Source organism: Podarcis bocagei, assembly GCF_964188305.1.
Source record: "Podarcis bocagei genome assembly, chromosome: 1".
NCBI lineage: Eukaryota > Metazoa > Chordata > Lepidosauria > Squamata > Lacertidae > Podarcis > Podarcis bocagei.
The window spans coordinates 109,138,343-109,150,931 of record NC_138125.1 but is presented as its reverse complement, the minus strand read 5'-3'; the positions used below and the strand labels follow the sequence as shown (position 1 = coordinate 109,150,931).

Genomic DNA, 12,589 nt, shown 5'->3' with positions numbered 1-12,589 from the left:
GACAACGTGATCAGTCCAACGAAGTTGAAGAATAATTGATTCTACACTGGTGAACTTTGCTTCTTCCAGTACACTGGCATTAGTTTGCCTGTCTTCCCAAGTGATAGATTAAAATTTTCAGAGATGGAATCTTTCGAGGAGTTGGAGATAGTGTTTATAAGTGGTCCATGTTTCACGAGCACACAGTAAGGTGGATAGTACAATAGCTTTGTAAACAAGCATTTTGGTATCCCTATGAATGTCCCAGTCCTCAAACACACTGCACTTCAGTTGGGAGAAAGCTGCACTTGTCGAGCTCAGGCATTTTGGCATCAATGTCAGTCCTTGTGGAAAGATAATTGCCCAGGTAGGAGAAGTGATTGACACTTTCCAACATTACACCATTTAGTTGGATTTGTGGTGCTGCAGAGGGGTTGTTTTGTGCTTGTTGGTGCAGCACTTTGGTTTTTTGGATGTTGAGCGAAAGGCCAGGCTTTTCATTAGCTTCAGCGAAGATATTTAGGATGGTTTGGAGGTCATTGTCTGAGTGTGCACACACTACGTTGTCATCAGCATACTGAAGCTCTATGACGGAAGTTATGGTAACCTTACTCTTTGCTTTCAGCCTACTCAGATTAAAGAGCTTTCCATCTGTTCGATATATGATTTCTACTCCCGTGGGGAGTTTCCCTTCAACAAAGTGTAGGATCATGATGATGAAAATGATAAAAATGATAAATAGAGTTGGGGCAGTAACACAACCCTGTTTAATGCCTGATCCCACTGTGACTGGTCCACTTTGAGAGCCGTTGTTATCTGCAATTGTTGCTGCCATGTTATCATGGAGGAGCCGAATGATGTTCACAACGTTATCTGGGCAGCCGATTTTCAGAAGGACAGTCCACAGGTCATTATGATTTACAGTGTTGAAGGCTATAGAGAGAGTGATAATTTTGGCATCTCTAAAGTCTGCTGTGCAAGAAGATCAAACGCATCCATTCTTAAGGAAATTAGCCCTGAGTGCTCACTAGAAGGACAGATCGTGAAGCTGAGGCTCCAATACTTTGGCCACCTCATGAGAAGAGAAGACTCCCTGGAAAAGACCCTGATGTTGGGAAAGATGGAGAGCACAAGGAGAAGGGGACGTCAGAGGACGAGATGGTTGGACAGTGTTCTCGAAGCTACAAACATGAGTCTGACCAAACTGCGGTAGGCAGTGGAAGACAGGAGTGCCTGGCGTGCTCTGGTCCATGGGGTCATGAAGAGTCGGACATGACTAAACGACTAAACAACAACAACAACAAAGTCTGCTGGGATCTCCTCTCTCCCATATTTTTTGATGACCTTGTGAAGTTGTTGTGTAAGTTCAGTTTTGCCCACTTTGAGGTATCCAATCAGATCCGCTGGCTTTGTTGTTTCTCATTTGGCTAATAGCTGTACACAGCTCTGCCAGATTTGGAGATACTGCAAGCTCATCTCCAATTTGTTTTTGTGGAATTTGTGAGAGGACCTCAGCAGCTACAGGGGAGTTGTGGTTAAGAAGATGATGGTAATGTTCTTTCCAGCGCAGTGCAATAGCTTCTTTATCATTTAGAAGTGTGGTACCATCTGTTGAGCGTAGGAGGCATATGCCATGATTTATTGGCCCATAGATGGTCATTGTGGCTTTAAAGAAACTCTGTGCATCATGAGTGTCGGCTAAATGCTGGATTACTTGAGCTTTTTTTATCCTTCAAGTGTTCTTTAGTTCTTCTTTGAACCTCAGCCTTAGCGCTGGCATAAGTTTTATTCTTCGTGGCACAGTTTCTATCTCTTTGCCAGATCTGAAAGGCCTTCCTTTTCTTGTCAATAATGCGTTCAATCTCACTGTCATTCTCATCAAACCAGTCCTGGTGTTTCTTGGTTTGGTATCCAATAGTTTGTTCACAGGCTGCAATAATGGATGTTCTTAGCTTGGTCCACTGTTCCTCGATGTTGTCAGGAAACTCCGAAAGCAGATAGATGGCCCTTAAGAGTCGTTTGGAAGTAATCCCGCTTAATAGGATCTTGAAGGGTTTGAGTGTTCATTTTGTGCCTTGGTTTCCTTCCTTGAAGCCTGTATCGAGGTATAATCTTGATAATCATTGTGGAACATATTAATCAGTGATCTGTCCAGCAGTCGCCAGCACTCGTACTAGCAAAATCAGGCATATTTTCTCATCTTTGCAAAGGGGTACCTTTTCTCCCTTTGGTAAAATACCACTGCTAGGTCTATCAGATCAGGAGAAAGGAAGGACAGCTAAAAGCAGATTAGTTTAGATGCCAGCATGAATGCACAAGAATGGGATAAATGTGTGGCCAGTCTAAGTAAAAATAAATACGTAAGGATTTGTATGAGCTAAATTAAATGCAGAAATAATTTCTGAACATCACCGCTAGGCTTTAAAGAGAGTACCTTCTAGATTTCTTCAATTTTCTATCAGAAGTGTTGCATCCCAGATAGATTGGTGGGATATAAATGTTGTTGTTGTTGTTGTTGTTGTTGTTGTTGTTGTTGTTGTTGTTGTTGTTGTTATATAAACAAGTCACAACCAGGAAGAGAGCTTCCCTTGGCCGAGGATTCGGCATACATAGGTGAACTTAAGGGCCAAGGGAAGTTGGTGAAAAGGAGAAAGAAATGCCATGAACCTTGCGCCTTAGTGCAGCTGGCAGCTGAATATGAGTGTTGGCATAGATGTGGCCTCACTGACCTGGCAGAAACGTGACTCATGTTGTATGTGCACTGCAGTGCTGGGTGGAGTTGCTGGTGGGGACACCAGGGGGCACCACCAGCTCTTGCCAGGTCCCTACTCTTGGGGATTTTATTTACATGTGTTGCCTATCCTATCCTGTGGACTTGTCAAAAGTGATAGACGAGCCATTGTCCCCAAAGGACTCTTCAGTAAGGCAATAGATACAAAAGGCTGGCGAAAGAGGAGGCATTTAGAAGGAATTAATGCAGACTTGGTTAACCGTAAAATAAAATTTCTATGCATTAGTGTCAAATGTATTTACAACAGCATCTGATGTTACGGGTGTGAAGGTCATTTTGTTGTCTTGGTGGGCAAGAACATCATTAACCTGTTCGGGGAAGTTTTTAATGTTTAATGTTTTTAATATTTGATGTTTTATTGTGTTTTTAATATTCTGTTGGACGTTGCGCAGATTGGCTGGGGCAACGCAACTCAGACGGGCAGCATATAAATCATCATATTAATCAGCATTCCTTCTACTACTTTCTCTGATTCTCAGGTAGTACCTTGTGAGTCTAGATTTGCCAGATGTCCAGGTTTTATTGGGAAATTCCCCAGATACGAATGAATGTTCTTTCAGTGGCAAAAACTTTCAGGATCAAGTTATAAACAGACAAAAGCAGTCCTAACACATGCACAAATCGTTATCATTGCTGAACTGTGTAAACAAATAGTTGTCAATTTAGAGTATATAATGAGTCATTAAGCTTTGAAAGGCAACGACATAAACGATACGATGTGCTAATTTATTCTCTGTTGTTACTGGTTCCCCCCCCCCCATAGTAAATCTCAATCCTGTCCTTTCTTTCAAAGGATTCCAGGAAGCAAATAAACAAAATAGTATTTTTTTTTAAAGTATGCCTGTCTGTCTGACTGTCTGTCTGCATGTCTAGCCTGTTTTCTTAAATGTAGATGGAGCAAAATATCACTCAAAGGGACATCTCTGAACATTTCTGAATTCCTTCCGGGATTATTCTTGCCAAGTTTTTTCCTCTTTCTTTAATAGTATGACATACAATGACTTACACATAGGAGGTTCAAAATGGCTATGGTGCTTTTAAAATGGAATACTGTAGGTAGGCATTTTATTTTTGTTTCCCAAGTAGTATCCAAGATACCCTGGTTTAATTTTATGGTTAAATCACACAGTGCAAAATAAATCTCGTATTTGCTGCCAGCATACCAATGAAACTCATCTTGATACTTGGAAGATGGTTTTAAGCAGGTTTTTAGGGAGCCTGATGCCTGGCATAGAATTGGGGTTCATTCTATTGTTTTCTAAATGACTGCCCCATCCCATTCTGATTTTCCACAGGCCCTGTGTTGTCTAGTGTGGATTTAGAAGCATATGTGTACTGTACTGGAATCTTGAGTTCTTGTGTTCTTTCTCCCCCCACCTCCCCTCTGTCTCCAGATTATTTACCAAGACTCTGCAGCCTTGTTTGTGACTGTATTTGCCTTCTGTACATATGTTTTTCTTTGCAGAGTAAGGAACTGCATTCTAACCCACAGGGAGAACTGGCTGATTAATGTCTTGATTGTATTGTGCTATTAGAAATTCGTTTCATAATATCGGTGAGATGTCACAAGGACTTAGCTTTGGCTAAGGCTCCATGCTATGTAATAATGCACTGAACTTTGTCTTGCTAATGAAGATTCTGAAACGTATCGATGCAATGTTTTGGCCGTAGGTATTGTAGAAGACTACAAACCTCCATTTTATGACGTAGTGCCTAATGACCCCAGCTTTGAAGACATGAGAAAAGTGGTCTGTGTGGATCAGCAGAGGCCAAACATTCCCAACAGATGGTTTTCAGATCCTGTAAGTGCCCAGCCCATCACATCCTGCCATATTTCTTATAGATCATCTTTTAAAAAACAAAACGACGTCTGCTATTGTGTTCCTAAACCTTGGGGATCCATATGGGATTGGGCTACAACTCCCATCATCTCCAGCCAGCTTAGCCAGAGGTCAGGCATGATGGCAGTTGTAGTCCAGTAACATCTAAGGACTCAAGGTTGAAGAACATTTGTGTATTCCTAAAAGGCAATGCATGTTCCCTTAAGAATGGGTTTACTCTTAAGGGACAAGGCTTAAGGGACATGGGGTGCATGGTCACAGAAATTAATCCAGCTATTATTTTTCTCAGGGTGGGGTGGGGGCTAACTCTACGTAACAGTGATGCCAAATCATTAAGCTTCAATCACTATAGAAGGGGGTGGGGGAACCTTTTTGGCCTTGTAGGTGATGTTTGACAGGTGTGTGGGAGTGCTCATCTGCCACTCAGACAATGTCAGTATGACACAAGACTTGACAGGTGGGCTGTCCCACCTACTGCTCAAAGCTTTGCCTCCCCTCTCCCCTTCCCTGCTACAGCAGTGGCAGGGGAATGAAGGAGCAAAGATTCCCCTTTCTTTCACCTCCTTTCGCTCCTTTCTTTGACTGCGCACACCTGTTTCCTGAGCAGAATTTAACCCCTGTTTGTCATGAGTAGGGGGTTGAGCAGGCATAGGCAAACCCCGGCCCTCCAGATGCTTGGGACTACAATTCCCATCATCCCTAGCTAACAGGACCAGTGGTCAGGGATGATGGGAATTGTAGTCCCAAACATCTGGAGGGCTGGAGTTTGCCTATGCCCTGGGGTTGAGTCTTGCTGCCTTGCCTGTAAGAGCCTATTTCCTGCTGGGAACAGGCATTTCTAGCCATGCAAGATTAATCATGCCCTCTAGCCCATCAGCTGACATCATCAGTGGCATCACCTGGTTGGTGGGTATGGTTTGCAGAAAACTGATTTGCATGTTCATTTGGACCCCTTGGCAGGCCAAGAATGACACAGGACTGGTTGTTCCCCACCTTTGGACTATGGCTTGGTGTGGTGTCTGAAATGATCTTATATAGATTCTTGAAGTCTACTGAGATTTGCATGGACAGTGTTTCAAAACTTGATCTGATCTGAACACCCATCTACCTTTCCTTTTCAGACGTTAACTTCCCTTGCCAAGTTGATGAAAGAATGCTGGTACCACAACCCATCAGCCAGATTAACAGCGCTGCGTATTAAAAAGACTTTGACCAAAATCGACAATTCCTTAGATAAGCTCAAAGCTGACTGTTGATAACCAACACCTGATGCTGACAGGACATCATGGCTTGTGTCCAGCATGGAAGAGTGGCTTGATGAGCTCTAGGATCCGGCCACAAGTGGCTTCAAACAGAGGCAGAGTTGTTTACCTAACCAGCCATTGAAAAGGAAATAGACCCATGTGAGCCTTAATCGGTGACTGTCCGTGGTATTTTACAAATGGCCAATCTGTTAAAGACTTAATGCTGAATCTATGGTGGCCTATGGAAGGAAGGAAGGAAAGAAGAGAAGTCCTAAGACAAAACTGGGGCATTAAAACCATGGCTTTTTTTTTTAATTATTTCATGAAAAGAAAGAAAAAGGAAAGTGTCTCCTTGTCTCGCTCCCAAGTGGAAGTGGTCAATTCGAATCAGCAATATTGCCTGCGCTTCTCTTTATTGCACTAGGGATTCCTTGCATTCCTTACTTGCACTGTTACAGTTTAATTTGAAAGACATGACTTGCCAAAAATATGATTGGCCCTGTACTCATTGATATGTTTTTTTAAAAATAATAATAATAATAATGGGAAATCCAATTTGGGAAATTGAACTTGTAACTGACTCTTTTTATTATTATTTTAAAGCTGCATTTTACATATGTGTACCGTTTACAATAATGCTGGACGCTAGGAATTATTGTTTATATGGAAACTGCGAACTTTTATTTATTATTAGTGCACTTAACAGTTTTAAAATACTGAGGAAAGTGCAAATAGTTAAAAGCTTATTTTTATGTGGCTTCTATCATTTATTTCTTACAGACGTATTTTTTTTTTGGGGGGGGGGAGGTTTAACACTATATAACCTGAAATGGTTCTTCTCCCTGCCCCCCCCCCCCGTATTATCAGTTATACACTTTAATCACCTTTTTTAAAGTGCTTCACATTTTATATACGTGTGGTCTGTAACATATATTTTTCAGTTCAAAATAAGCGGAACATTTATATATAAATATTATATAGATATATATATCTCTCTTAAATATAAAGCCATTATCCAAATGATGCCACATCTAGTACCTTATTGATCCTAGAGAAAGGGGAGCAGCAGAAGAAAATGGCAGAATGGTAGGCCATGGATCGTATTATGGGAAAGTGCATTTTTCTTCTTCTAAGCTATATACGTAATGTGCATATGAACTCTACCGGGGCGGGGAGAAAGCTATTTTTTAAATTTTACTTCCTTTTTTGTATTTAGCAGTTATTTGTATAAATGACATAGAATATTTTCAAGTCAAATGGAAAGAAAATGTCCCCTCGTTCTGTTAGTGCCTCTTGTGGTTCGAGGTAAACGCCGTAAAGTTTTGCATCACCAGCGTATATCCACTGATTATCTTCTCCCTGCCTTTGCTGTTTCTGCAAGTCAGAAGCAGTGTCAACAAACTGGTGGTGTAGGACAGAACGCCACTGAAAAACACCAGAGAGATGCTTCATAAAGGTGATGCTGATGTTGGGATGCCGGGCAGTTGTTGTTGGGGAGGTGGGGTCCGTGCTGGAGCAATGACCTCGCAAGGACACAAATTATTGTGTGATGATGTATGAACAAATCAGATCATGCTGTTCTGACCGTGGTGTTTTTGTTTTTTTTAAAAAAATAATAATCTTGAGTTTCCTGAGTAAAGAGTTTTGATCTGAGTGCCTTGCCTTATAACTGTGTAGCTGTTCTCCCTGTGAAGTCCTCATAGTGAAAACGATGGGTGCTGAATGTAAGTGGCTGTCCTAATAACCGTTAAACCAGCACGATGCCGCAAGCTTAGGAAACAAGCTGAATGGACTTTGTTTTGAGCTGATTGTTCCAAACGAGACAGGGCCCTGTTGCGGCTTCCATTTCCCCCGTTCTCCTTCAGATTGCTTTACGGAAGCTCTTTTGGGAGAAGCGTTGTAAGAGCTTTGATTTGTGCGCCTTTGCTCCATGGGAAACTGCTGCGCCTGTCACTGAATACAGGGGGCGGGAGGATATGGGGTTGTTTCCAACTCAGTTCTTCTTAGAGTTGGATTCATTGAACCTGATGGAACTCAGTCATGCTCTTAATTTCAGCGGGTCTACTCTGAGCATGTCTAACACTGGCTGCAAACCATGGCCCCTCTTCTGAGACGGGGTTAGGTGTGCCATGATTTGCTGTGCTGGAAACTGAATTGATAATATGATCTGTTCACACGTTGCGAAGAAATGCTGGGAAGAGTCTGTGTTTGGATGCATTTGTCCATAAAGTTTCCAGGGTGTTGAGATGAAGTTTGGTATTTGCTTGGAGAATGATGGCTTGCCGCAAAAAGTTTCATCCTGCTAAAAATAAATAAATGATGATAAGGAAACTGGGGGAGGGTGGAGGAGAGGAGAAAAAAATCTCTCTCCTCCTGTCTGGTTAAACTTTTCCATGTGTTGGTGGGTGAGCCAGACTACCTATCTATATTTAAAAAGCAAACTTCTAGTTCTTCTACAATTTGTATGGTTAATTTGAAATAACCTAATTTGTGAATGTCTTCTTAATGATGAGGTCCTCTTTTAACAGTATGAAAGTCTTCATCAAGGAAAGTGATATTAAACATTTTTAAATGAATTGTGGGTGTTCTGGCACATCTGTACTACTGCTTCAAGTTTGCTTACTTAGTAGTACAATATCTACTGCTTGTTAGTGGCAAGTCAAGTGTTTGCGGGATTGCTAGTGCATGGTAGAAACATGGGAAGCGTCAAGGAATAGTACAAGCACAGCAGGACTGTGTTGGGAGGAGATAAAATTGCATCTGTTTAGAGGAGGCTCAATTGCCCTCTTACGATTCCAGCAATAATAAAATGTGTGTGGACATAAAATTCTGCCTTAAACCCTGATTCTGGTGATCCTATGATGGGCCAGGTTAGCAGTTCCTTTTATCCCTTATCAAAAATGTTTCCTTTAAAAAAACCAAATTCAGCACTCATTCTTCTTTATTCAGTGCACTTACACCATGATTATTTGATACCCTACACCACAGGAACAAGCATGTCAGCTAAGGGTGTGTACAGTTCCTTGGGAGAGTGAAGTTCTAATCGATGCTTGAGAAATTCAATTTCTTTGAATTCCAATGTGAACAGATCTGATCTGCGCTTCCTGGGCTGATGTACATATTGGAATGTGGTTATCCTTTGGATTTCACACTTCTCTGAATTTTGCAATAAAGTTCTCCACTCAAAAAATCAATAACAATATGTGTTCTTAAAAAATGTGTATTTCAAGATGAAATGCTTCTGAAAATATGTTGAGAAATGTGTGCATTCAGGTAAAATGTTGTCAATGGCAAGAATACATGGAATAAACTGGAAAAGTGTTGGGATTACAAATGGATAAGCTGTTAACAAGCAAAGTCTGCCAGAGTACAATGTTCAAAACTTGCAAAATGACAGTGGTTGGGTAGAAATTGCCTTTTGACTGGCAGAGTAGAGCAGTTTCCCCCCTTCATATTGGTTACTCTAGATGGATATTGCAATTGCTCATATTGCAAAATAGATTTAAAAATAGAACTTGAGGTCCAGCGAAAGGGAGGAAAAATATTATTGTTCAATGTCTACAGATTAAAGCTTGTGAGTTTGGGGGGCTTTTTTTAAGAAAAAGAAGAACCAACTTGGCTAGCTAATTCTGAAAACTCTGTAGCTTGTATTTGACACATTGATAGCTTTAAAGCCCCCCCCCCCAAATATTGAATTGTTTGGTTCCATAGTATTGGACATTTGAATAAAAATAGGCAGGTGGCCACACTAGTTTTGATGAGTTGAGCAGGAGTGGAAGAGGGAAGACAAGTGTAACGTTGCATTCATTTAAACCTGGTGTTAAAATGCATTGCTTTTTTAAAAAACCTGTGATAACTTGGGGGCTTGAACTCCTGCTGTACAGTATTTTTTATCAGTAATGTGTGGTCGTAGCACAGTTCAATTTAGGTTACTTTAAATCAATTGATGTAACAGTGATAAAGTGACCTTGCAATTTTTCAGGAAATCCCTCTTGCCTCTTACAGACCTATAATTTTTGGAATTCCTTGAGAAGTGGAATTGACTGTTAAGCCACACAGAGAATTGTAGCTATGGGAGGGGAATTGGTGCCTCTTAACTTTCAGCACCCTTAAGAAACTACAGTTCCCAAGTTTCTTCGGGGGTGGGGGAGGTATAATACTGCTTTAACTGCATAATGCTGATGGGGCCTATATTTGCCCTTGTTTCCTAATTATGCAAGTCTGCTTTTATTTCTGAAGAGGATTGTTTTCAACTTTCAGTTCCTGCAGCTGAAATGGTTAGGGGTGCAGTGCTGTTCACAAGTGACAAAATAATTAATCTCCCTTAAAAAAAGAAAAGAAAACTTGTTAAATGGGGTCACTTGTATTAACTGGGGCAGCCATTGCGTTGTGTGTCTTAACCACTAGATGTTTAATAAGCTGATGGAAGTACTATATGTGGTAAACGTATTATCACATTCTCATAAAGGTTTATATCAGGAACTTGTGGCTCTCCAGATGTTCATAGTTCCTGAACATTGGTCATGCTGGCTGGAGGGCTGATGGGAGTTGTAGTTGAACATCTTCTGGAGGGTCATGCCCCAGGTTATATGGTGCCTGTGGTCCAACTTAAATGCCCAGCAATTGTCTTTTCTTAGCTGCTGCTGTTGTTGTTTAGTCGTTTAGTCGTGTCTGACTCTTCGTGACCCCATGGACCAGAGCACGCCAGGCACTCCTGTTTTCCACTGCCTCCCGCAGTTTGGTCAAACTCATGCTGGTAGCTTCGGGAACACTGTCCAACCATCTCGTCCTCTGTCGTCCCCTTCTCCTTGTGCCCTCCATCTTTCCCAACAACAGGGTCTTTTCCAGGGAGTCTTCTCTTCACATGAGGTGGCCAAAGTATTGGAGCCTCAGCTTCACAATCTGTCCTTCTAGTGCAGTGTTTCCCAACCACTGTTCCGCGGCACACTAGTGTGCCGCGAGATGTTGCCTGGTGTGCCGCGAGATGTTGCCTGGAGGGAGGCGGGCGAGTCGGGCGGCGAGAGGCGGGGCGGCGGCGGCGAGGAGAGGCCGCCCAGCGCGGGGCTCTCGCCGTCTGCCTGCCTGGCTGCCTGCGAGCTCGGCAGGCAGCGCCTCCGTCCGCAGCGCCCGCCTCGCGGCTCTCATTCCCTGCCCCTGCCAAAGCTCACCCAGCCAAGCCGCGCTCTCCTTCCTGCCTCGCTTTGCTGCCTCCTCCCCCCCCCACCCCCAAAGCTTGGAGGTTCCCCGGCAAGGGGGAGGGGAAAAAATTGAAACTTACACTTTCGTGCGTCCCTCCCGGCGTGACGCTGCGCGCTGACGTCACGGGGCTGTAATGGTGGTGTGCCTCGAGATTTTTTTCATCAAACAAGTGTGCCTTTGCCCAAAAAAGGTTGGGAAACACTGTTCTAGTGAGCACTCAGGGCTGATTTCCTTCAGAATGGAGAGGTTTGATCTTCTTGCAGTCTGTGGGACTCTCAAGAGTCTCCTCCAGCACCATAATTCAAAAGCATCAATTCTTCGGCTGTAGTAGGTGATATAGCCTTTCCACTGATGTGCACTGTTTTGTGTTCAAGCTTTATGTCTCTTCTTGTTTCTTTGTTCATTCTCCTCATGGCCCTTCTTTGCACTGGCACTTGCAAAACCCCTTTCCCCAATCACCACACATGGGGAAAGCACGCTTGCAGAAAATGAGCTGGCCACCAGAAACTTTCCAAAACAAATACACTGATAAGTAATGTGTCTCATAGGGGAAATCAATAGACCATTATTTTCAAGATGCCAGTCAAACATAATCGTTTTAGGCTCCAGAGTCCAAGGTTTATTCCCTAAGCAAGCTGGAGCAGATAGGCAGAGCTGTAAATCTTGGAGGGAAGTTTTCATAAAGAGAAGATTGCAAGCAGCCAATGAGGAGGCAGCATTTTAAGGACGCCTCTTTTGAGTTGCACAGCAGTGCAGGAGCATCTTCTGGGAATTGAGATGAATGCTCCAAATGGATGGTAGTCATGGATTCCTGGCTCTTTAATGCAATGGGTAGTATGAAGTGTTTGTTTATTGTTGACCAAATTTTCCATTTTGCAAGAATTCCTAAAGCGTTGCATTTTTAAAAAAGTGTACAACCTTGGACATTGTCAGCATGCACCTAAAAGTGTGACTGTGGTCAACGCTGGATTGGAGGTATTATACAGGGAAACATGACAGTATGTAGCTTTCTGTGGACCATAGCTTTTCCTCAGCTGAAGGTGTGAAATGGCCATTGTTTGTTTACATAAGAACATAGGAAGCTGCCTTATACGGAATCAGACCATCGGTCCATCTATCTCAGCGTTGTCCCCTTTGACTGGCAGTGGCTTTGCAGAGTTTCAGATGGGACATTACCAGCCCTTACCTGGAGATGCCCTTGGGAATTGAACCTGGAATCGTCTCCAAGCCAAGCAGATTCTCCGCTATGTCCCTTTGTCCCTACTCCAATTCAGACTAGATGTTCAGTGGTACCATTTTTATTCAGCTGAATTTACTTTAAAAGTTCCCAACGGCTCCTTTCAATGTGGAAAAGTGCTCATTATTCTAAAGATACCTTGTTTCAGTCTGGTGCAATGTATTTAAAATATTTATAGGTAAGGGAAGGGTAAGGGACCCCTGACCATTAGGTCCAGCCGTGGACGACTCTGGGGTTGCGGCGCTCATCTCGCTTTACTGGCCAAGGGAGCCGGCGTACAGCTTCCAGGTCATGTGGC

The 12,589-nt window shown here is 42.7% G+C and overlaps 1 protein-coding gene across 2 annotated transcripts in view; it reads left to right on the top strand.

Annotated features, from left to right (window-relative positions):
- The window catches only part of ACVR1 (activin A receptor type 1), a 72,441-nt gene extending 64,933 nt beyond the window's left edge, over window positions 1–7,508 (top strand). For both annotated transcript variants that reach the window (XM_081187622.1, XM_081187623.1), the window contains exons 9-10: window positions 4,442–4,572; window positions 5,733–7,508. In XM_081187622.1, the coding sequence (XP_081043748.1) occupies window positions 4,442–4,572; window positions 5,733–5,867 (266 nt within the window). In that variant the 3' untranslated portion in view covers window positions 5,868–7,508. The remainder of the gene's footprint in view (window positions 1–4,441; window positions 4,573–5,732) is intronic.
- Window positions 7,509–12,589: the final 5,081 nt, after the last annotated feature.